The 24,225-nt window shown below is 33.4% G+C and overlaps 1 protein-coding gene across 11 annotated transcripts in view; it reads right to left on the bottom strand.

Moving 5' to 3' along the window:
* The window catches only part of GPHN (gephyrin), a 633,555-nt gene that overhangs the window by 154,874 nt on the left and 454,456 nt on the right, over nt 1-24,225 (bottom strand). For all 11 annotated transcript variants that reach the window (XM_073895379.1, XM_073895381.1, XM_025869865.2 and 8 more), the window contains one exon: nt 6,013-6,055. In XM_073895379.1, coding sequence (XP_073751480.1) covers nt 6,013-6,055 — 43 coding nt within the window. The remainder of the gene's footprint in view (nt 1-6,012; nt 6,056-24,225) is intronic.

Below are 24,225 nucleotides of genomic sequence, written 5' to 3'. Positions count from 1 at the left end.
TTGCACTGAATCTATAGATCACTGTAGGTAGTACGGATATTTGATTACTATCAGTTCTTCTACTCCATGACTATGGGATACCCCTTCATTTATTTGTATCTTCCTCAATTTCTTTCAACAATGTATTATAATTTTCAGTATAGAGGTCTTTCACCTCCCTGGTGAAAATTTATTTTGGCTAAATTTATTCCTAAGGTTTTTTTTTTTTTTTTTGATGCTACTATAAATGGGATTATTTTATTTCTTTTTCAGATAATTCACTGTTCTTATTTAGAAATGCTACTAAGTTTTGTAAGTTAATTTTGTACCTTAACAACTTTACTGAATTCATTGATTAGTTCTAACAGTTTTTGGCGGAGTCTTTAGGATTTTCTAAATATAAAATCATGTCATCTGCAAATAGAGACAATTTTACTTCTTTTCTAATTCTGATGTTTATTTATTTTTTTTGCCTGATTGCTCTGGTTAGGACTTCCAGTACTATGTTAAATAAGAGTGGTGAGCTGTCTTGTTCCTCATCTTAGAGGAAAAATTTTCAACCTTTACAACCTGGCCTTGTAAAATGAGTTAGGGAGTATCCCCTTTTCTTCAATTTTTTGGATGATTTTGAGAAGGATTGGCATTAATTTTTCTTTAAAGGTCTGGTAAAATTTACCAGTGAAACCAACTGGTGCTGGTTTTCTTTGTTGGCAGATTTTTGATAACTGATTCAATCATCAGTCATCCAACAACAACAACAAAATACAGGAAAACTTGACCCTTATGAAGACTGAAACAACTTCTTTAGTAGTTGATTTACTATTGTGATTGTGATTCCTTAGTGAAGGTCTGTGTTGATTGATTGATCACACCCTCAGATGTCAGGCTGAAGACTGGCCGTAAGGAGAACCTTGATACCTGAAATCATCTATAACCACACAACTTACTCTCTTATTAGCACGACATTACTATTCCATTGTCTTTATTAACATAACTTCACTATTCCAAAAAACCCTCCCTTATAAGACAGAAGTTGTAAATAACTTTATTACTCATTCTAGAAACTTCTTAAACAGAAAGTATCAAAAGACAATTTACAGACCAAGACTCTCAGAATCCCTTGCCTTGCTGTGTCCATGATTCCTAGATGATTATATATGATCCTTATTTAATTTTAATTAAGCTCCATATTAAAAGATCTGCTTTAAATCAAACTTCAAAATCTCATAAATATCCTGCATTTGCATTTCCTTTTCTGAGAAAGTTTTAGTTGAGACTATTGACTTTATTCTAGTGGTATTTTCCCATATCATATATGATATAAAAATTTATAAGAAATATATATTTGATCACTCAGATAAAATATATTTCTCAGATATATTTGGTCTTCAACCACAGTTCCTAAAAATACCTCAGAGCCTTAAGATGAAATGAGTATCTTATTATTAATGATGGTGACTTTTGGACCCCAACCAAGGGCAGGAGACTGACTGCCAGGAGGATCAACCATGTGATTAGAGGGTTGGAACTTTCAGTCCCACCCCTCAACCTCTGGGGAGGGAGAGGGATTGCAGGTTGAATCAGCCAGTTGCCAATGACTTAGTCAATCATGACTATGTAATGAAGTCTCCATTAAAAACCCAAGAAGAAGAACTTTTTGGCCCTTCTTTTATGGAGAGCTTCCACGCTTGGGGAACCAAAATGCTTCCACATGCCACTGAGCAAGGCCCCAAGCTCCAGAAGTGCAGAAGCTCCTTTGTTCCAGGCCCTGCCCTATGTTTCTCTTCATCTGGCTATTGATTTGTATCCTTTATCATATCTTTTAATAAACTGGTAAATGAAAGTGTTTCCCTGAGTTCTGCAGGCCACTCTAGAAAATTAATAGAACCTAAGGAGGAGGTTGCTGGAACCTCTAACCTGTAACTGGTTGGTCAGAAGCACAAGTAACAGCATGGGGCTTGTGACTAGCATCTTAAGTGGAATTATGGAAGGCAGTTTTGTGGGACTGAATCCTTAACCTGTGGACTCAGATGCTATTTCTGGGTAGATAGTATCAGAATTGAGTTGAATTCATGGACATTCTGCTGGTGTCTGAGAATTGTTTGGTGTTGTGCATGGGGGGACACGCCCAAGTCTGAATTGGGCTGGGAACCCTAAAAGATCATGGGAAGAATAAACTCAAGTTTATTATCAACAGGTTGTTTTGATAATTTTTTTGAGGAGCCAAAAGAAAGTTACCTCTTACTTAGAAAAACATTACCAAAGTTAAGTCCTCCTCGGACAATTCTAGATGAACTCCAAGTTCTAAATCTTAAAAGTTAAGTATAACTTTTTTCCTTTCTCTAGGATATGATGATGTTTTGTTTTGACAAATTTTTATATATGCTAAAAAAGAAGTTGATTACAGGCATGACTTGTTTTATTGCATGTCATTCTTTTGTGCTCTGCAGATACTGTTTTTTTTTTTTAAACAAATTGAAAGTATACAGCAACTCTGCATCAAGCAAGTCTATTGGCACCATTTTTGCCGACAGCATTTGCTCAGTTCATGTCTCTGTGTTACATTTGGTAATTATTTCAATATTTCAAACTTTTTCATCGTTATTATATTTGTTATGGTGATCTGTGATCGGTGATTACAATTTGCTGAAAGCTCAGAGGATAGTTAGCATTTTTTTTAGCAATAAAGTACTTTTTAATTAAGGTATCTACATTGTTTTTTAGACATAAAGCTATTGCACACTTACTAGACTACAGTACAGTATACACATAACTTTTATATGCACTGGGAAATAAAAAAAATACATTTGATTCACTTTATTGTGGTAGTTTGGGACCAAACCTGCAATATCTCTGAGGTATGCTTGTATAATTTTCTTTACCTTGGCTACATTTTGGAAATGTTTTCCTTGAGAATAGGCAATTAAGTATATAAATGAAAAAATGATTAAAGTACAAGGGACGGGATGGGTATACAAGAAGAATTAGCTATAGTTACCTTGCCTAGGGGGATTTCAGAAAACATGTCACGGAGGAGCTCACACTTGAACTGAGTCTTGAAGGATAACTAAGAATTTTCTAGCTCAACATCACTCATCATCAGGGAAATACAAATCAAAACTACTATGAAATATCACTTCACACCTGTTGGAATGGTTAAAATTAACAACATAAGAAACAACAGTGAGGATACGGAGAAAGGGGAACCCTCTTTCACTGTTGGTGGGAATACAAACTGGTGCAGCCACTCTGGAAAACAGTATGGAGGTTCCTCAAAAAGTTAAAAATAGAACTACCCTATGATCCAGTAATTGCCCTACTAGGTATTTAATCAAAGGATACAAGAATACTGATTCAAAGGGACACATGCATCCCGATGTTTATGGCATTATCTACAATAGCCAAATTATGGAAAGAGCCCAAATGTACATCGACTGATGAATGGATAAAGAAGATGTGGTATATATATACAATGGAATATTACTCAGACACCAAAAAAGAATGAAATCTTGCCTCTACAATGACATGGATGGAGCTAGAGTGTATTATGCTAAGTGAAACAAGTTAGTCAGAGAAAGACTGTTATCACTGATCTCACTCATATGTGGAATTTAAGAAACAAAACAGACGAACATAGGAGAAGGAGGGGGGAGTGAGAGAGGCAAGCCATAAGAAACTCTTAAGTAGAGAGAACAAACTGAGGGTTGATGGAGGGGTTTGGTGGGGTAGAGCCTAAATGGGTGATGGGTATTAAGGAGGGCACTTATTGTGATGAGCACTGGGTGTTATATGTAAGCGATAAATCACTAAATTCTACTCCTGAAACCAGTATTACCTTATATGTTAACTAACTAGAAATTAAATAAGAACTTGAAAGAAACATACAACCAAACAAAAATGGTGTATGTACACATACATGTATAAAATAGATATGCACAGAAAAAAAGATCTGTGGCAGCACAGACCAAACTGAAAATAGTGGTTGCCTATAGTGGAAAGAGTGATATTGTGGGATGAGCAGATAAAGAGGAAATTTATACTTTGTCTGTATATTTCTGTATTATTTGGCTCCTCTATAAGAATTTGTTTATGCATCATTATAAAATAAAACATGTTTGAAAAGGAAAAAAAAAGAATTTTCTAGGAAAACAAGGGGAATGGATAATTCATGCAGTGGGGGAAAGGGTCCAAAAGAATAAAGGCAGAACATAGCACTGAGAGAATGAGGAACTGTTAATAGGATCTACATGACTGCAACATTAATAGTTCATGGCAAAGGAAGAAACTAAGGGTGATTAAAGTAGACTAAGCAATGAGATATTGAAGTTAAGAAGTTCAGAGTTAGAACAGCTCATGGTGATGAAAGAATCTTGGGTGTGGCTAGTGGCATGAGTATGAAAGTTACTAAAGTGGGGTTGAGAGGAAAGACCTTAAACTTAAGAGAGAGGCTACGAAGTTGGATGGGCTCTCTACATGGATCTAAATGGCTATACGGACCATGTACGTGACTATTTCACCATAAGAAAACATGATCAGGGAAACCTGGACAACTGTGATGTCCATCCAAAGTGGTTAATAGTCTACAAGCCAGTAAGAACATAACTGAAATGAAAGTTCTAATAACACAAGGATCCATGATAAAGGTGTAAGAGAATTCAAAGAAATCTGTTGTCAGTAATAAATTATTTTTGTTCCTAATCATCATAATCACCATCAATGATCCATCATCATCTCAGGATCAACAATAAATGGAAATCATACAGTAATCATCACAAAATGTTATTTTTAAAGTTCACTTATCTGTATTGTTTTAATTTAGTGAATATTCTATCATTACTCCCCTGACGCAGGTTTCTCAACCTCAGGTCTTATTAAGGGATTACAGAACGTTATGTCTCTTGTATTGAAGAGTCTCCCTCAGATTCACATGTCTGTCAAATATTGTGGAAACCTACAGTGGTATAGTTAAACATGTTGTTTGAATTAATTTTTATACAACTCTAACATAAAGGTCCTGGGCAAACAATTGCCGTATGCTTGCCTACCAACTCAAGGGTTTCAAGCTAACATAACAGATTCACAACACAGAAATAGGAAAAACTTACAGTAAAGAAAATAAAATAAAACAGAAATTTTTATCTATTTGAAGTTCTCCAATTACTTTTGTTATTGTTAAACAATACAGACATTCTATTGGAAATATAAATCATTCTGTTTACTAAAATTCTCAGTGGTGTAAGTATCCAATAGACCCATTTAGTTATGGTCCACCTGTATTTCTTCTCTTGATAAAGATCAGGGAGAAGACAGGGTGATATCATTAATTTTAAGTGACAGAAAACAATACTAATTTATTAGTATTTATATAGTACTTTTAGGATCCTAAAAGTTTTAAGGCACAACTTTCAATATCATATCATTTCAAGGATACAGGTAAGGAAAAGCTATTTGTATTTCCTTTTTATAGGATAGTAAAATAAGTAATACACAAAGTTAGATGACTTCAAGTTAATGTTATTAGTGATCAAACAAACAAACAAAAGGTTTCTTTATCCTTGGTTCATGGCCCTATGTTCTAAAACATGCTGCTTATGAAGGTAGGATCTTTCAGGAATTCATATTTACAAAATGATTATGACTCCTTTCAGGAGTCACTTACTTTTTTTAAGTTAGATTCTTATTGTGGATTTATATTATTATTTTCAGTTAAGTCTGTTTTCAAATATTTTTTGGCAGTGGGGCAATTAAAGAGGGTTCTCATTGTAGTATCATTGAGGAACTCATTACTACCCTAACTAGAAGTGCTATCAAAATTCTGTTGTCAGCTTCCAGAAAGAGTTGGAATGAGGGAAATATTCACTAATATGTTGATACTAATATTTTTAGGAGGTGAAAGCCCTAACATTTATATTCTTTATATAAACTGTCCCCAATTGCTCTTCACATTGTTACACAAAAATATTTTTAGCTCTTCTTCCTGTTGAACTGCAAACTCTTAATTCAGTAGTCCATCTGAAATGATGACATACTTACTGGCTCTGAGAATGTTCTCCTTGCTGCTGCACCTGGACTGGACCTGCAGAGAGAGCATAAACTCAGTAATTTAGGGCTCATAACATAGATAGCCAGATATGTATGCATACTTAATGGGCAAGCTCCTGAGGTTTAGGAGCAAAGGCTTAATATATCTCAGATATCATAACATATTAGTAAAAATATATTTGTTCCATATTTTTTCCTTACTGTAAAGAAAGAGCAGACTTCTAGAAGAAAACTGGGGGTATATTATAAATGGGACAGAAACAAAACCAAAGGCAATTTTTTATTGATGTGCATTGAAATTAGTATATGGAAAAAAATAAGTTACCACATATTCAGCTATGAATACAGACCCCTAATCTTAAGGCACTGTGATAGCTCTTGACTAGATTAGTAAAGCAATTCAAGTAATAAAGTTATAAAAAATACTCCATTGTAGTAATTTTTAATTATACATGTTGATAAGGGGAAAACAGAGAAATCCTCATACACAATATTTATGTGTGATTCCAATGACTTTTGTTATTTACTTATTAAAATAATTGGTTATAAATAAAATATGGGCTATGAAAGATGCCTGTGTTGGAAATCAATAAAATTGAACTAATTTATCAGTTCTTAGGTGTTTATATAGAGTTTATCAATCAGAAACCCTTATGCTTTGATTCAAATAGTTTAGGTCAAAGCAGAACATTCTTTTAAATGTTATAAGTGTGGAATTCAAGAGCCACGTTGGATGGCACTAACATTTGTTAATATCAGAGGAAATTGTACTTAAACTGCACACCTCTTCTTCCCACTCCACAGCAGCTTGCCCCAAATGGATATATATACACAACATATTAATTTCTATTGCTTAACACAATCTACTATTGTAATGAAACAACTTATGAAAGGAATGTTGCAACTTAGGGTGGGTTATGGTTGTCCTTCCCTGAAAAGAACAATTGTTAATGTTTAAAGAAACAACAACAATAATAAAAAAAATCACAGACATACACACAAGAAAAACACACACACACACACACCAAAAAAAGGGAAAAATAATTCCAGATGTTAAAGTTATTCTCTTTTGGCCCAGATTATTTAATTAGTTTTAAATCTAGAATGAAGACGCTAATCTGAAAGATAATATTCTTATATTCCTTTACTCAAAAGTTTTATTGAAAAACCATTCTGGGCCAAAGGGAAAGGAAATTAATGACTACTTGAAACAAAAATACAGGGAGGAAGACACGAGAGAGAAAAAGAAAAAGAAGAAAGAGAAGCTTGGGGAAGTAAGTCTAGACAATAGAAAAGAAAGTATGGGCTTACAGAAGGGGACATTATGTAAATGCAAAATGTTCTGCTATTTCTTATTGAAAATTCATACTAAGAGGGCAAGAATCATTAGTGAACTTGCTGCAAAATAAACAAGCAAGTTTGCACACCATGGAATGAAAATAGGTGTAACTAGACCACTACAGCTTTAAAGGAGAAAAGAAACAAACACTAATAGACAAATTAATAGACAAGCTTAATAAAGAGATAAACTACATTTTAAAAAGCAGTTTAAGGAACACAAGAGAAAGCTAACAGAGTGAGAAAAATCTGGGAGAGAGAAGGAAAAAAAGGGGTATATGTTGAAAGACAAAAACAGAGTTCAAAGAAGTCAAATGGAAGTCAAGAAAGTCTTCAACAAGATGTAGAAACAGAAGGAGCCCAAACCCATAGCGCAAAGCAATGTTTGCGAATGGAAAGCAGCTCCTTTGATCAGTAATAGTTACTCTTAAGTCGTAGCCTCTATTCCTCCAGAGTTCATCTTTAAGCCCTTCCAATCTAGAGTGGAGCTAGTGTGTGGATAGAAACAAGAGATTTATAATGAACAGAGCAGTTCAGATGAGTAGTTCAAATTGTCTCATCAAATGTTTCAACAGATTTATATAACATCTAAATGGAAATGGTGGTGAAGAACTAGCTAGCTTTACCAAAAAAAGTCAAACCAAACCAAAACAGCAATTTAAAAAATCCCTCTCCCTGCCTTAGGTGGCTTAAAAATTAAAAAAAATTTGTTCATAACATGAATTTAATGATGAAACCCCAAATCTTGCTTTGTGGTGCCTGAGTTTAAAATTATGTATTTCATGGTTTTGGAAGAGAAATTTGGATGATAAAAAACAATTCAGTTTCCTGAACAAATTGCTAACAGCAGTATAACCAATGTTTTCTCCTTTACATTACATTGGCTATTTGACCCAGATTGAGGGAAATCACTTAAAATCAATGATTTCATGAACTTCTTTAGTGATCTTGAGTATATATAAAAAAAACTGAGGAAAATAATTTTAAGACATTTAAGATATATATGCACAAGCAGATGCCCTCTCTCTTGCATCATGAAACTGGTCATCTTTATAATATTTACCTAATTTTATAAAAATCCCAATATAGAAGATTTTACCTAACTCACAATGTAATGGGATTTACTTGAAAGAATAAAGTCAAGAAACAATTACTGTTCTTGTTCTCACACATATGGACTAGAAAGAAGGTAACATAGGTCTGTCCCAAGTTTTACAGTTTACTGTTTTTTGTTTTTTTAATCTTACCCTGGCTTTTTAGTCAATGGAAAAAAAAAAACAAAGGGAAGTCTGAAAAACAAAATGAAAGTTATGGTACTGGATTATCTATTACTTTATTTTATTGGATTATGTTTTTTACTATAATTAACATCTAACTTTATGGTGTTAACAATTCCCCTTTCAGCTGGAATTAAACTGAAATAATGTGCAGAAACAGCATTATTATATTACAGTCAATGGAGGAAATGAAAAACACAAGAGACTTACTGAAAACATAGGTATTCATTTACTAATCAAGACTGCTTTCAGACATCAAATAATTCATTTAACTCATTTCAACATGTGTTTACATGTGTAATATAATTTTTGCTGAAGATCACATTGTCCAGTAAGAAATCTTAAGCCATGAAACAGAAAACAAAAGAGGGGAGAGCATGTAATAAATGGTAAGGAAAAAAGTGAAAATGCTTTAAACAAAGCTGAGAAAATTTTAACAAACAACCACAATCTTTAGATACAGTTAGAGAAGTGACTTACCTTATGCTTAGGTCATAACAAGAATAGCACAGTGTTTAAAGTCAGCTCTTCATTATGGGAGGTACAATTGAAAGCCATAGGTTATAATAACATGAATTGCTACACAGAAATGAAGACTTTTTCAGCCCAACATGAAAAGCTAACTCTTATGGGAGAACATTTCTACTTATGTTTAATGCAGCATGAAGAACAACTAAGGGTATAAACATCAAAACACATGAATCTCACACCAGTAAGAGAGACGGTCCAATCTCTCAGGAACACAGAAGATTTAATCTGTGACCATAATCTGTGACACATAAGGGAAGGCACATCACTCTAACACTGAAAGATGCATGCATAATGTATAAACATCCACTGACAACTCTCCCCACTCCCTCCCACTCGTACACACACAAGCCCATTAAGATACAGGGAAAAAATGTAGTGCCAAGCCGTTATGAAGAAAGCAGGACACACGGAAGCGCAGCAGTGGTCATGTGCTTTGAGAGGTGTTCTTCCCTTAAACCATCCCATCACCATGCTTATTTTAAAGAAGCCAGGAAAAGACCCCCTTCAATGCTGCAGTAGCTACGAGCCCCCAGCTTGAAGCTAATGTGTGGAATTTCGATCACCGTTCCCTGCGATGTCAGGGGCTCTCCAGTGGAAGCCAGATGTATAACACCAGTTAGTGGGGTACAATGTGTGAATAACAAACATCCTTTCCCTTCTGCCTTTTGCAGAAGTGAGGGAGGAGAGAAACAAATAAAATAAAGCCCATGTTAAGAATAGGTTCATAACAATATAAGATGTATAAATATTAAAATGGAGATTACATTTGATTGTCGGTTAACACAACTCAGGTTTAAAACTGCTTCTATTTTGCTGCTCACCAGGCTAAATTGTATTCTTTCTCCTTGCAAATATTAGGGATAATTCTATACAATATGGTTCATACTTGAGCCATATGAGCAGTTGTGTCAGATGGGGTCAAACAAGAACAAAGGAAGTCATCTTTGATGGACATTAAAGAAAGCCCTCTCTTTCTATTTTTAGCATGATTGTACGGGCCAGCAGTCACATTTTTAAATGAGAAATTAAGTTTCTGTATATCTGCTTACTTACCAATTTGAGAAATTCTATGGCAATGGTTTGGAAAGGCAATTTAATCTTAATCTTCTTACATTTAAAAAAAGAAACAACAAAAAGATTATCTATTTAGAAATTGTTACTAAGTTTCCTATGTACTCTTCTCTACTGTCAATAAAACTTATTTTAACATGAGTTGTTCCAGCTCATTAGAAAAAAATTTCAACTTTGCTTTCCTATTAACCATGATAGTAGTTAACTTGATCTATTTTATTTTTTGGTTTATGTGTGGCATGCAATTTAGTTAGATTTTTAAAATTTTTTTAGATTTTTAATTTTTAAGATTATTATATTACCATTTTCTCTCCTTCATCCTATTTTTAGTAGGCCAGAATATCTTGACCTTTCCCTTAGCATGTGTTTCTTATTCTAGGCTCTAGGCCCTCCTTTAATCTCAGTTCCTCAAAGGGAAAATAAAGATTGTTAAAGAGCTCAAGGGAGATAAGACATGTCATCAGGGATTTTAAGCTATAAAGGTAGGAACAAATGTCAGATGTGATCATGCTATAATCAGTGGAGGCACTGACAACTGTAAAATAACTGTAATCACACACTCTCCTCATTGTAACTTCCACATCAGCTCAGAATGGCGGCAAATTCTTCTTTTTGACCCAAAGAAAGAAAGAAAATCCATGTATAGTTATATGTTTTTCAAGACAGACTGACCAAAACTTTTTGGAAATGTCATAGCCATATGGCCATATGTACTGGTAAGAACGCAGGCCACATAATCTAAGGCACGTAGGAAAGTCTGAACTAGCTCCTCTAGAATTTTCCTTGTACTCTTGAGGAAGCTGTTTTGCTGTTTTAGACCTTAGACAAACTGTTTCATCTGTCTGGTACCCTTTGTTTATTTTCTGATTCAAATAGTACTTGTCCTTTAAGATCCAGCTTAAACCGTACCAGCTGCAAAAACTATTCCCAAAGTTCCTCAATCAGAAATAATTTCTTCTTTCCCTAAACTTTAATACCTTTATTGAAATACAATTTACCTACCACAAGATTCACCCATCTTAAGAATATAGTTTGATGACTTTTAATAAATTCACATGGCTGCACAACTGTCATCACAACTGGGTTTTAGGTTTACCTAAATTCTTAAAGCCTCTATCTGAACTTCTATTAAAAGAGTTATCATAGTTACTCATATTCCAATTATTGATAAGGGTCCTGAAATACACTATAGGTTCTTGGAGGGAAAGGATCTTACTTTAATTCTCTTTACATTTCCTACTATGTCAAATATAGTTCTTTGTATAGAATAAACATTGTTAATTCTGAATGCTTATTTTGTAGTAATCACAGTTCTTTTCATCTCAGCAGATTAAAATTTATTTTTATGGTTTAAGTATGATCATAGCTACTCCTGTACTATCTTAAGAATGGTTTTTACTTATTTGGGTAGGCTAATATTAAGAAATATAATATAAAAAGCATGTAGATTATAGCTAAGACATATCTAAGCTCCCCACAGAATGATCTTAAGAATTTGGAAAACACATTAAGGTTAATCAAACAGTGACATTTGGAGTCCAATAAAGGTTATTCTACACTAAAGGTTTCAGGTCAGGTTAAGCAGATTCCTTATGTTCTAGGAGAACAAGATATTCTTTATCTCACATGGTCATGTTACTAGAATGACAGAGATTTTTAATGCAGCATAGCTCTTTTGACTTTTTCTACCCTATTAAGCTTGTTTAAGAGTAATTTGTCTCTGAAAGAACAAACTTCTTTGAATACCATTTACTCATCAAAATAAAACTTAAGAGGATAGAGAAAAAGGACCTCATTGGTATTTACTTAGATTACTTGCCTCTTTAGCCTACCCAGAAACAGAAGGAAAGAAAGGTTTGATTTAAATGACATTAAGCCAACAACTCTACAATCTCAAACTTTTAAATCCTATTTCTTTATCTTCTCAATTCTTATATAAAAAATGGAGAATGGTTTAGAAAAGCTTTTTTCCATAGTTCCATTCATTCATCATTTTATCTGGATAAATTAGGGTACAAGTATTTGGCTCATCTGAGCATAATGACAATTCATTTGTGTTTAATCATATTTATGTTATCACAACACATATTCAACTGAGGAACTCAGTTTTGGTTTATTTATGACATGAAAGGCAGCATGCTAAAAAGAACGTCCTTTGCAGTCCAGTGGTATGGTTTCTGATACTGGTTTATCCTTTTCTTAGCTGTGTGACCTTAGACATGACATTTAACATCTTGGAGTTTTAATTTCCTTATCCATAAAATGGGGAAAATTAAGTAGGATATTGTATGTGAAAGTGAAAACTATTATAAGTGAAAAAAAGCAATACAAATCTAAGTCATTATTATTATCCTTATTTAGATTTTTAGTCACCTAAGTTTACTTAGGTAGACTCTAAGGTACAATGAGAACAAAGAATTTGCTCCAGATCATGCCATGAAGCAGTGACAAATGACAGACTACAACTGCCAAATTCTAGACTAAAACTTCAGGAAAAGGCTGAGTTAAGGTCTGAAGTTACCTCTGCAAGGATTAATCTAATGCTGTGTTGTATGATTTTAGTTAAGCTATCTCAATTCTATGGGAATTGATTTCCTCATTTGTAAAATGATAATGTTTCCAGGTGTTTCAACTAAAGATGATGGAGCCCTTGAGAGAACTTGTGGATAAAAGTCAGGGGTCCATTCACTGGAATGGAGAAAAAAATTAAAATTTTTATATTCACCAACCTAAGTAAATTTTATTTATTTCTTTCATTATGAGCTTAGGTGACTAACCACATTAAAATGAAAGAATCTATTGCATCAGATTATTATGGATATCTTAAAATACTCTTCATATTCACCAAGATTTCAAATTACAGTAGTCTAATGACTTGCTGCTAGATTTAGTTATTTAATGCATTTTAAAAGAGGCATTATCACACAATTTGTTTTTCATAGATATTTTGATAATGATTTTAGATTTAATTAGTTTTCTTTGTAATCCCACATATTTTATTTTATATGTTTAAAAATACTTTCCTGAAAAGAAGTCTGTAGGCTTTGCCAGATTCCCAAATGGCTCCATAGGAGAAAAAAGGTTAAAAAACTTTGAAAGAGACAATTTCCAAGCTTCCTTTTATCTCCAGGATTTTGTTGCTCTAAGAAATCTTTCCTATCTCCATCTGCTGCCCTTTATTAAATCATATATAAAAGAAGTTGTTCTTTTTTTGAGAAAATTATATAAAATTGGTCATGAAGTTAACCAGTTGTCCACTTAATAGACCATCTAAGAAACAAAAAAGAAATATGATTATCAAAAAGTTATAAGAGCTCAGGCTTATAAAAAAAATTTCTGCTTCACTTGCTCTTTTCCTATTGGTTTAGATATTTAATTAAATGGAATAATCATTAAAAAAGTCATCACATTTAAAAGTCTCTAACAAAAGGTGAACTTCCACACGCACACACACACACATATCCATAACTAATTATTCTTTGAACTCTTAGTCATGTGTTGATTACAGATAAAAGCAACAATGCTATTATCTATGTATAACGTAAGTCTTTTCAGGAACACAGACAATATTTGTAAGCAGTACAATTTTACAATCTTTTCCAGAGGACTATTCTTGAATGTTTCCCCACTAATACATGAATTATTATTGCCTTAAATTCCACTGAGCTTTCTTAACTCCTAGGCAAGTGTGAAGAACTCTTCTTTTCCAGTATTGACTTCTTCTAAAGAAGCTGGAATTATAGCAGGTTACACAGTTGGTGAAGTGAATTATAACGAACACTGAAAATCAAAAGCCTATTTATGCTGCTTTATACGTAACTTGTTGAGCTATTCTATTCTCAAAGAGAATACTATGATATGTAGAATATAACTAAGAAGAGAACTGGTTATCACCGTGACTCAAAGGGATACAAATTTGAATATCAATGGTGAATATTCTTAATGTATTATCCATAAAGCTTTAATTCTAAACTGAGTCATTCTCAATGATTTCTAGAAAATTGTAAATCCTAGGCTGGTCTCCCTTTGGTATCAACAATGTTTTTGAGTTGATGTGTGTTCTGAGAATTTTGATGTTGATCATGATAAATACGAGGAATATATATTACCTAATTATATAAACATAACAAAGCTGAATAAAATAGTTTTTGACTGGTAGGGATTTCAGATTATTCTTGACACCATTTCCTAATCTTTAGATGAATATTTAACTACTTTACAGAGTAATTTATCTTCATTCTAGAGATGAGAAAGCAGGGGTTGTTATCAGCTTTAGTTTACACAGTAAAGTTGTAATGAAACTTAGCCCTCCTGACTTCCAAATTCATTTCTCTGTACATCAGTAAATGACCCTATCTTTCTAATTTACCAGTGGCAATCACTGCATTCCTAATCTGTCCTTGAATTTTCATTGCCTTTTGCTCTTGACTATTTCTCTTAGCAATAAGAACCACTCAGAATAGGCATGGGGATATAGGAGTGAAGGAAAACTGGTATGAAAGGCAGTTTGGGGAGTAGCACTCCAGAGCCAGACTGCCTGGATTTGAATCTTGGTTCTACCATTATTAGCTATGTAACACTGGGTAAGTTATAATCTCTTTTAGGTATCTGTTTTCTTATGTATAAAATAAGAATGACAGAAATCCCTATTTCATAGGGTTGTTATGAAGAAAGTGAGATTATATGTGTGACGTGTTTGATTTAGAAGAGAATCTGGACCAGAGTGAATGGTATATGAGCATTAGCTATTACTATGTTTGTTGTTGTTACTTTTGTTTGGATGATACTCTGGATCTGTAACACAGGATGTTGACTAATTTCTTCTGTAATTTTGACAGCTCTAATAAGATCAAGTAAGATTAGGTAAGTATTTGAATAGAAAGTTAAAAAAACCTGTAAGTTTTATGAACTGGAGCCTGAAAGATGGATATAGTCAATAATATAAAACCCTGAATTATTGAGCATTTACAATTATTACCACTTCCTGGCACTTCTGGAAGAAAGTCACATTGGCTTTCATTAAACATAGAGTTTTAAGATACTGAGTTTTTAACTAGATTTAATATTCTCTTTGGTTTTCATTTAAGGGTAGCAGAATATACTATAGGCAATGAAAACCCTTCCCTTCTCTTCTACGTTCTTTGGCTGGTCTAATAATTAAATTGGCATAAGACAGATTAACAGGAGAAAAACAACTTTAATTTTGTATGTACAGGAACCCCAGAGATATGAGGCTCAAAGAAGTGACCAAAGCACTCAGCTTTTACATCTTTTAGATTAAGAAACAATAAATCTGTGAAGAATTGACAAGACAAAGGAGTGTGAGCTAGGGGGAGTAAATTAGTGAAGGAATAAGGTTTGTGTATGTAGTCTTCTTGGAGCTAAAATCCCTATCTCTGGTAGTAAGGATGCCTTCTCCCCTTCTGGCACAGGGAGGGTACCTTTCACACAGGAGATTTATTTTCTGCTTTCTGGGGAGTGTCCTTCTTGAACTGGCTGTTTCTTAAGTAACTTTAACTGAAAATAATCAGTATGGCATATTTTGGGGGTGGCACATAAAAGGAGTAGAATATGCCACCCCAAAATATGCCTTTTTGACATAAAGATTATTTGAGCTGATTATTTTGAGAAACAGCAGACACAGAAGTTCTGAAAACAGAGTGGAAGTTACCCTTTGGTAAAGGAAATTTGTATTTATAAAAGAAATCTCCGTTTATAAGGGTGTCTCCCTCTCTGTCCTGAGAAAAGGATGATCTAAATCACAAGAAAATGTTATCAATGGAAAAGGCATGGATTTAAATCTGTATCACAAACCTTACTTTTGTTTACTGTGTTTTCTGGTAACCTCCCCATAACTGGCCTCTCTGCCTCCACTTTATTTTGTCGTTAACTATACGTGGTATTTAAGCTGGTGGTTCAGGCTATCTTGGGGAGTTACTCCCAAATATACATGAGGTATACATGTTAATAAACTTGTTTGTTTTTCTCTTGTTAATCTGTCTTTTGTTATAGAAGGTCTCAGCCAAGAACTCAGAAAGGTAGATGGAAAATTATTTTCCTTCCTTACACATTTTTTCCCCTACACATTCTTAAATGTCATGTCATATCACTTGTTTACTCATTAAAAAAAACCCCAAACTTCTGCTTCTACTGGGTATAATATACCATATAAGAATATGGCTACATAGTTTTCTTTTCTAAATCAAAGGATGCTATACTGCAGTTTTTATTTTTCTAAATGCCTAGCTAGCATTCATAGGCACATGGAAAATGTACAAAGAAAGACATTTCTACACTGTATTAATAAAATAGCAATGATTTAGAAAATGTTTAGGATATTCCTTTGAGGACTGGAGATAAGACCTAAATTTTTTAAAGACTTATATTACAACCCTGTGTGGTATATATTATCTTAACCAAGCCTCTTATGATATAACCAAGTAAACAGTTTACAGATACAGTTTGATATTATTAGACTCTCGTTTATATATGTCCTTTCCATTTTCTCTAAATTCTTAAATTTTGCATGTCTGGGCTAAATCAAATGGAAAAGCAGCAAATCCATTGCCATTAAAATTGAACTTGTAGCTTATAAAGAAGGGATAACTGTGTTAACAGTTAATTTTTTAAAAAGATTTTATTTACCCATTTGTCAGAGAGAGAGAGAGAGAGAGAGAGCGCACAAGTTGGGGGAGTGGCAGGCAGAGGGAGAAGCAGGCTTTCCACTGAGCAAGGTACCCGATGTGGAACTTGATCCCAGGACCCTGGGATCACAACCCAAGGCAAAGGCAGACGCTTAACCGACTAAGGCACCCAGGTGTCCCAAAAGTTAATTTTTTTTAAAAAAGGTAAATTCATAATTTTCGTACAAATATAAAATGAATGTATGTCAAAGACTTTATCTAAATGTTAATAAGGGGACCAGAAAAATGTTCCAATTGATTCAAAAAAGAATTAAAAAAAGCATATACATGGACCATCAGGAATGTTGAACTTTCAGATTAATTGAACAAAAATCAGTTGCATCTTCAAATAGACACAATGTGCACTTCTATGGATTAGGATCATTTGCATTACTATTCACATACTACAATTTAGTGTTGTACAATAGCTCAGACAAAGAAAGAGGAGACGATCCAGAAGGGTGCCCTAGACAAGACAGCCAAAAATCATTTTTGTTTATTTCAAAGTCTTTCACAATTTTACCTGAGGACTTTATGGCCCGGGAGTACCTATTAATAGAATTTGTCTGTTAACTGAATTCTGGTTTATTTTTGAGTTTGTCCCCTAGTGCATACCTTTGGTTTCTAAGATTATATGAAATACCAGCTGTAGTCACTTTTAAATGGACTGAAGTTTGTATTTTGACTATATTAAAATAGTAGTTTACCATATTAGAAATGGAATACATATGAAATATACATTATATCTTTAAAAAATGACTTAAAATTTCCAAGGTTTAATACACAAAAAATTTTTGTAGTTTTTTACCCAAATCTAGTGAAAACTCAGTTTGAATATAAACTTTATTTTGTCAAGATTCAGTCATGAAAAATTTCTAAGGGAAAGAGAACTTATTAAAATCAAAGAAATGCAATATAATGTAAAAATTATATAAGATAAATATATTGACCACAGATTACTATGTAATTAAGGTAAAATACAGTATATGTATTTTCTGAATAAAGCTTCCTTTTAGACTTTTTTTTAATAGAAAAAGCTAAACATGTATAAGAAAAAGCCTGAAGAAGAAGGGATACCCTTTCTTAGAACATTGCTAAATGTTCATTGCTAAAATGTTAGGTTTATCAGTAGTTTGAGTTGTTTCAGCCCACTTTAATTACCTTGCAAAATCTGCATTTTCTCTATATACACTACTGGTTCTATTACCTCATACTAGTGTAAGCTCATATTTATATAACTCATTCTCAGGATGAAGAAGATAGGTAAGATTATTTTAGATGTGTGCAAATTTTTACTTCAACATAAGCCTGATAGCTGTAGGTCCAAGAACATGTGCTAATTTGATATGCTAAAGCTAGAGACTTGTACATGCAATGAATCCTTCTTTAAGCAGACAAAAAACAGCTACATGATCTTGGCTAAATTACTTTAACTCTTTAAGCATTAGTTTCCACATGTACAAGAATCAGGACAATGATAACATTCATTTACTGAAAAAATACTTCTTGAGCACGTACCCAATGCCAGGCTTAGATCTAGGTACAGGGGTTAAAACCTAAATAAGATTGACAGGGACCTTGCTACCATAGAGCTTACATTCTAATAGGAGTAGACAGATATTAAGCACTTAAGCTAATATGTAAATAAGATAGTTTCAGCTAGTAATAAATGCTTATAAAGAAAATAAAAGATAGTAATGAGATAAAAAGTGATTAGCAATAGGGTATAACTTTTAGATAGAGTGGACAAGGAAGACTTTTCTGAATAGGTATCATTTGAGTTAAGATCTGAGACACCTAGAGGAAGATTGATGAGAACTTTCCAGACTGAGGGAATAGCTAGTAGTATGCAAAGGCTCATGCTTTGTTGAGTTTCCACCTCATAGGATTGTTTTGAAAATTAAATAAACTAATGCAGGTAGAAAATTTGGTCTATACTTGACATTTAATAATGTCTGATGATAATAATAGAGGTGAGAATGATAACAGATGATAATAATAGAGGAGAGAATTGATAATGGCTATGATGATTATGATACCAACTATCAAAAGTCAAGTACTGCAACTACTCTCCTCAATCCTTCTTAGTCTGGAAACCGTTTGCAATCTCTTTCAGACCAAAGAAGAGTGTTGTAATTTGTCAGAAGGGCCAAAGATTGGTAATAAAAAGAGGCATAGTAGGTGTTCAGACTTAGGTTTCCAGCTATGTAAGACATAAATATTTTGAAATTAATTTGATATTTCATAAAAATCAATGAAGGTATCTCTGATAAAAGAGAATGCTTTTGTTTATTGAAGTTTTAATGTAAATTTCTGCATAAAAGCTCTGTGATACCATATTGTTATTAATTTGTGATAGCTACTGTACTTGTTAGTATTCTCCAGACAGTGGATCTATACTTAATTAGAAGTATTGAGGCATTTTCAAAGTTTATAAAAAAAAATGTATCACATAGGGAAACTAGTGAAAGCTGAGTTATAAGGAATATCTATGCTGTTAATCGTCAATCATCAATACCCATGTCCAAGTTACATTAAGCTTCATTTGGAACAGAACAATGTTACTAATGATGTCGGGGTGTTTTGGTTCAGTATTAGTGCTTTTGTTACTTTTGCATTCCTGTTTTATTCCTTTTGATTTCCTATATATTTATATATAAATCTATGGTATTATGGCTTGGTTGGGGTCAGTAAGAGCAGTTTTTGAGATATATTACCTACTTCTGGCCAGTTTATTTTATTGCTGTTTCAACACAATAAACAGGAAAATGATCATATATATGTGTGTGTGTGTGTGTGTGTACACACACATACTTAGTATATAAATAGCTTATTGAAGGAGTTCAAACAAATATCCTCTAAGTGTGCCACTTAGGCATGTGGACTATTTTGATCTGAAGGCAATCAAGATCCAGTGGGCTCAAGAGAAACTCCTGCCCCTCCTTTAACTACCTAGAAGAATTTTTTATTTTTAATTGTTTTAATTTATTTTTTATTAACATATAATGTATTATTTGTTTCAGGGGTACAGGTCTGTGATTCATCAGTGTTACACAATACACAGTGCTCACCACAATACATACCCTCCCCAGTGTCCATCACCCAGCCATTCCATCCCTCCCACCCCCCTCCCCTCCAGCAACACTAAGTTTGTTTCCTGAGACTGAGTCTCTTATTGTTTGTCTTCGTCTCTGATTTCTTCTTATTTCATTTTTTCCTCTCTAATAGAATATAAATTGGGGGTCTTTCCCAGAATTAGAGTTTTTACCATACATAAATTTTATATAAGTGACCTATCTGTATAGCAGGGCAAACATCTAATTATCAAATATCTGCTCTTCTTCTTATTGCCCTATGAATTGCCCTCCTTCTTTCTAAAGCCCAAACCCCTATTTCATTTCTTAGCTCAGAATGACATAAATACCTCATTTTACCCTTTGAACCCCTAATGTATGTGAGATTCTCTTATGTACAAAATTAAAATTTTCTCCTGTTAATCTGTCTCATGTCAATTTAATTCTTAGACCAGGCAAAAGAATCTTTGAAAGGTAAAGGAAAAATTTTCTTCCCCAACAATATATATACATATAGTATGTGTATGTGTGTATTTTATCTCTACTAGCACATACCCAAAATCACTGAAATCATGCTACTAAACCAGTGTTACTTTAAAAATAAATATAAGCAGGACCATATCAGGTTGTCACAGGAGCAAAAGGGATCCTGACAAGTATAGCACCATTCTAATGCAGGGTTAGTATATGCCATGTATGTGCAATGAATATATTTCTAATTTTCTATCATACAATGTATTGTTCTTATATAATGAAAATTCTATGCAAAGGGAATTTGAGCTTTGTCATAATTCCTTAATTATTAAAAACATTTTAAAAGATCTAAAGAAACTATAATAAAACATGAACATTTGTTAAATCTAGGCGGTCAGTGTATGGGTGTTTGTTATCTATTCTTTATTGTATATTTCATTAAAAAATGAGAACTGTAAAAAAGAAAAGATAAAAGGGAACTGATTCACCAAAGGACACTTACATGAAGATGTCAATACCCATAAACCTTTTAGCACAGATTTCTCAAATTTGGAATTTGGGATCATCTGGATACTCTTTTGTCCTCTTGTCTAAGAACAAACACAATGCCAATGTCTACAAGTCATATATTTTTCATTGTTTTTTTCCTTCACTAAGTATATATTAATTGAGAATGTTGTTAAATTGTAACCACTGCCTGACAGTTTCATCATCAAACAATTTACTCCCTCTACCCTTCTCAGGGTTGCTTCAGGTAGCTTTGCTGTGCCCTGCATTGCTCGGTTGTTAAATGAGGAATACAATGAAGTCAAACTCTGCAGAAACCAATTCACCAAAGCTTTCCAAATCTTAAATTTCTTATACACTAACTATTCTTTTTTTTTTTTTTCAAAATAGGGAATCCTTTGGTGGTATTCTTTCTATACATGCTTCTTTATTCTTTATTTATTTATTCTATATCCTCTAAGGAAACTCCTACTTTCTCCTCTCTTTTCTTCAATTCACTTTCCTTATTATTCTGTTAAATTTTAACAATTAACATGGGGGAGTACAAGAGTGATTTTTTTTCTCTTTGCTTATCTATATTCTTCATGATACATGAAAAACAAAAGTTATTGAAAATGAAAGAAAAATAGAAACTTCTGCTGAGAATGATAGACATTTGATTTAAAAAAACTTTTAGTATAACATAGACTGAGCATTATATTTTTTGTTAAAATCAGTCTCATTCAATTTTTGATGAATTTATTTTGAACCATCAACACATCCTTCTTCAATCCTTCCCCTGCATACATATCTGCAATAAGATATTTAGGATTAGTTTATAGTCTATAATGAGAGAAAAGCTGTCAAGTTAACTGGCTTTACAAATCTGTAACCCTGGATTCATTAGTATTATGTTTTAACTCAATCAAGGTGAAAAAGGCACATACATTCTTTTTATAGTCTTTTCACAGAGTCACTGTATAACTTAGAAATTTTATAGGTAGAAATATTATACCTAATTCATTTATGCTAGTTTCATCTAGATTATCTCTCCCATATTGCTGTGAGTTAGGTTGACTTAGAATTTAGGCACACATGGTTGGGTTGCCATAGTCCAACACTAAAGCAGCTATGCTCATCCCATTTTGTTCCTTTACAGCAAGCTGAGATAAACATATTCATTTTAACAGCAATTATTAAGGTTAATACTCTTTCCTCAGTGGCTGTGATAGGATGGGTTACTATTCGTTGAAAAGGGAAAGGAAAACAAGAAACAACTAGAGATAAAGAAGACAGGTAGTTTCTGCTAAAACACATGCACACACTCACTCACACTCACACACACACACACACAAGGAAAGGGAAAAGAAGCACAGAAAAAAGTGAAGTGTAGGGAACTGCAGTAAGAAAGTGGGTGAATGTAAATGAGGTAATAAATAACAAAATGGGGGTTCTTATAGATATTCTCTTCACATTTCTTACTTCAATTGACTTTCAAAATACATGGCAGACCTTAAAAACACCAATATCATTCCTGATCTGAAATTCTCTTTTAAAGTCAACAGGCCATAGTCAAAATGCATAGCTTATAAAATTCAAAAGGTGTGTGTGTATGTAAGAGAAAAGATAGAATCACATCATGACTAATCTTAAAAGCAGCAGCAAAATTTCCCTTTGTGGATGGGATGTTTAAAAGGAAGCCAAAGTGATTTCAAACATAAAGCAATGAGAGTATGACTGCATCTACCAGGATAAATGACTTAGTAAAATAAAGTCCAAGTAGATAATTCTAGCTGGGGAATGTTTCAGACTATAAAGCCTTTGAAATAGAGTTATGTCTGAAAGTTAATCAACTGCAAGTTTACTGTCAATTAATTGCAAGTGAAAGGGTAATGATATAGATGGATTGAAAGAGTGGTACTTACATGCCCAAGAACACTTTGGAAATGCTACTTTCACTGACATATAATAGTGAGAATGGCTACAGAGACCCTTGCTATATGGTGGCAGTTGAGGTTGAATGAATGACCTAAGATTATTTTGACTTGTCCTTTAACTCTGGAACTGTGTTACATGGCTCTATAACATAGGACTTGGGGAGATTACCAATAAACTTGCTATGTATAAAGGGAAATGAGCTAAAGGAGGCCATTTAGATGCTTCTGGGCTTCTGCTCATATAATACTTTTTGTTCGTTTAAATTTCATTAACCTATATACCAAAGGTTGGAATAATTGATAGCTGTCTGATTCAATTACTGTACTAACATTAATTTTCATTGGGAACATCCTGATATAAATTAAGCAAAACTTAATAATTTATGCCCACAAAAATAACTTAGGGATATAAAGATTAAATGTTCAATATTTCCTCATAATAACCTCTTGCAGGTTCCAGTGGCATCTTTTTTTTTTTCCTCTTTCTTACTCTCCCACTCATGTGTATTCTTTGAAGGGATGCCCTTTCTCCATTATTGAGAAGTACCTGTGACTAATTTAGCAGCATCTGACTGCAGAAGACCATTTTCTGCCTCAGTTCCCACTTTTATTCCTGGGAAACTCCCTTCTCTGTAAAGCACTGCATGAAAATTCATCATTAATTACTGCAGCTTCAATACTGAATTAAAAGGCTAGACTGCTATAAGAACATTTCTTTTAGTGCAGATACACACAGCAGCCTTCTCAAAAGCCATGCATTAGTTCATGCCATGCTTCTTAACAAGAGCACTTAGGCATGTAGCCCAAACAGAATTAGATTTAATTGCTGTGTGCTGGGATAACAGCAAGTTGCCAAAGAGGAAAAAAAATTAAAAAAGTAGCAAGCTGATTTTTATGATTCTAGGCAATATTGATGCAGAATGGCATCGACAAAATTTCAAAAATAGACCTTTCTTTTCTGACCCTAAAGAAGATTCAGAAAAGGAAAATTGCTAATATAGTTGAAAACTATGGTTATAAAAGTCCATATGAATCTAAATCCCTTTTGGGGTTTCATGGAACATGAATCTAAAAATATCTTTAAGGTCTTTCTGAATTCACTCTTGTTCTATAAGCTGCTGCTTATGCACTGAACTATTTAATATGGGAAACTCAGAATACATTACCTATTCTTTATTTTACTTTTTTAAAGTTTTTATTTATTTATTTGAGAGAGAGAGAGCACAAAGGGAGAGTATGAGAGAGAAGCTGACTCCCTGCTGAGCAGAGAGCCCGATGTGGGACTAGATCCCAGGACCCTGAGATCATGACCTGAGCTAAAGGCAGACACTTT

The sequence above is a fragment of the Callorhinus ursinus genome, unplaced genomic scaffold (genome assembly GCF_003265705.2).
Source record: "Callorhinus ursinus isolate GAN/ISIS: 27379988/994484 unplaced genomic scaffold, GSC_fseal_2.0 scaffold8, whole genome shotgun sequence".
In the NCBI taxonomy this organism is placed as follows: domain Eukaryota; kingdom Metazoa; phylum Chordata; class Mammalia; order Carnivora; family Otariidae; genus Callorhinus; species Callorhinus ursinus.
This window is presented reverse-complemented; position numbering and strand designations above follow the sequence as displayed.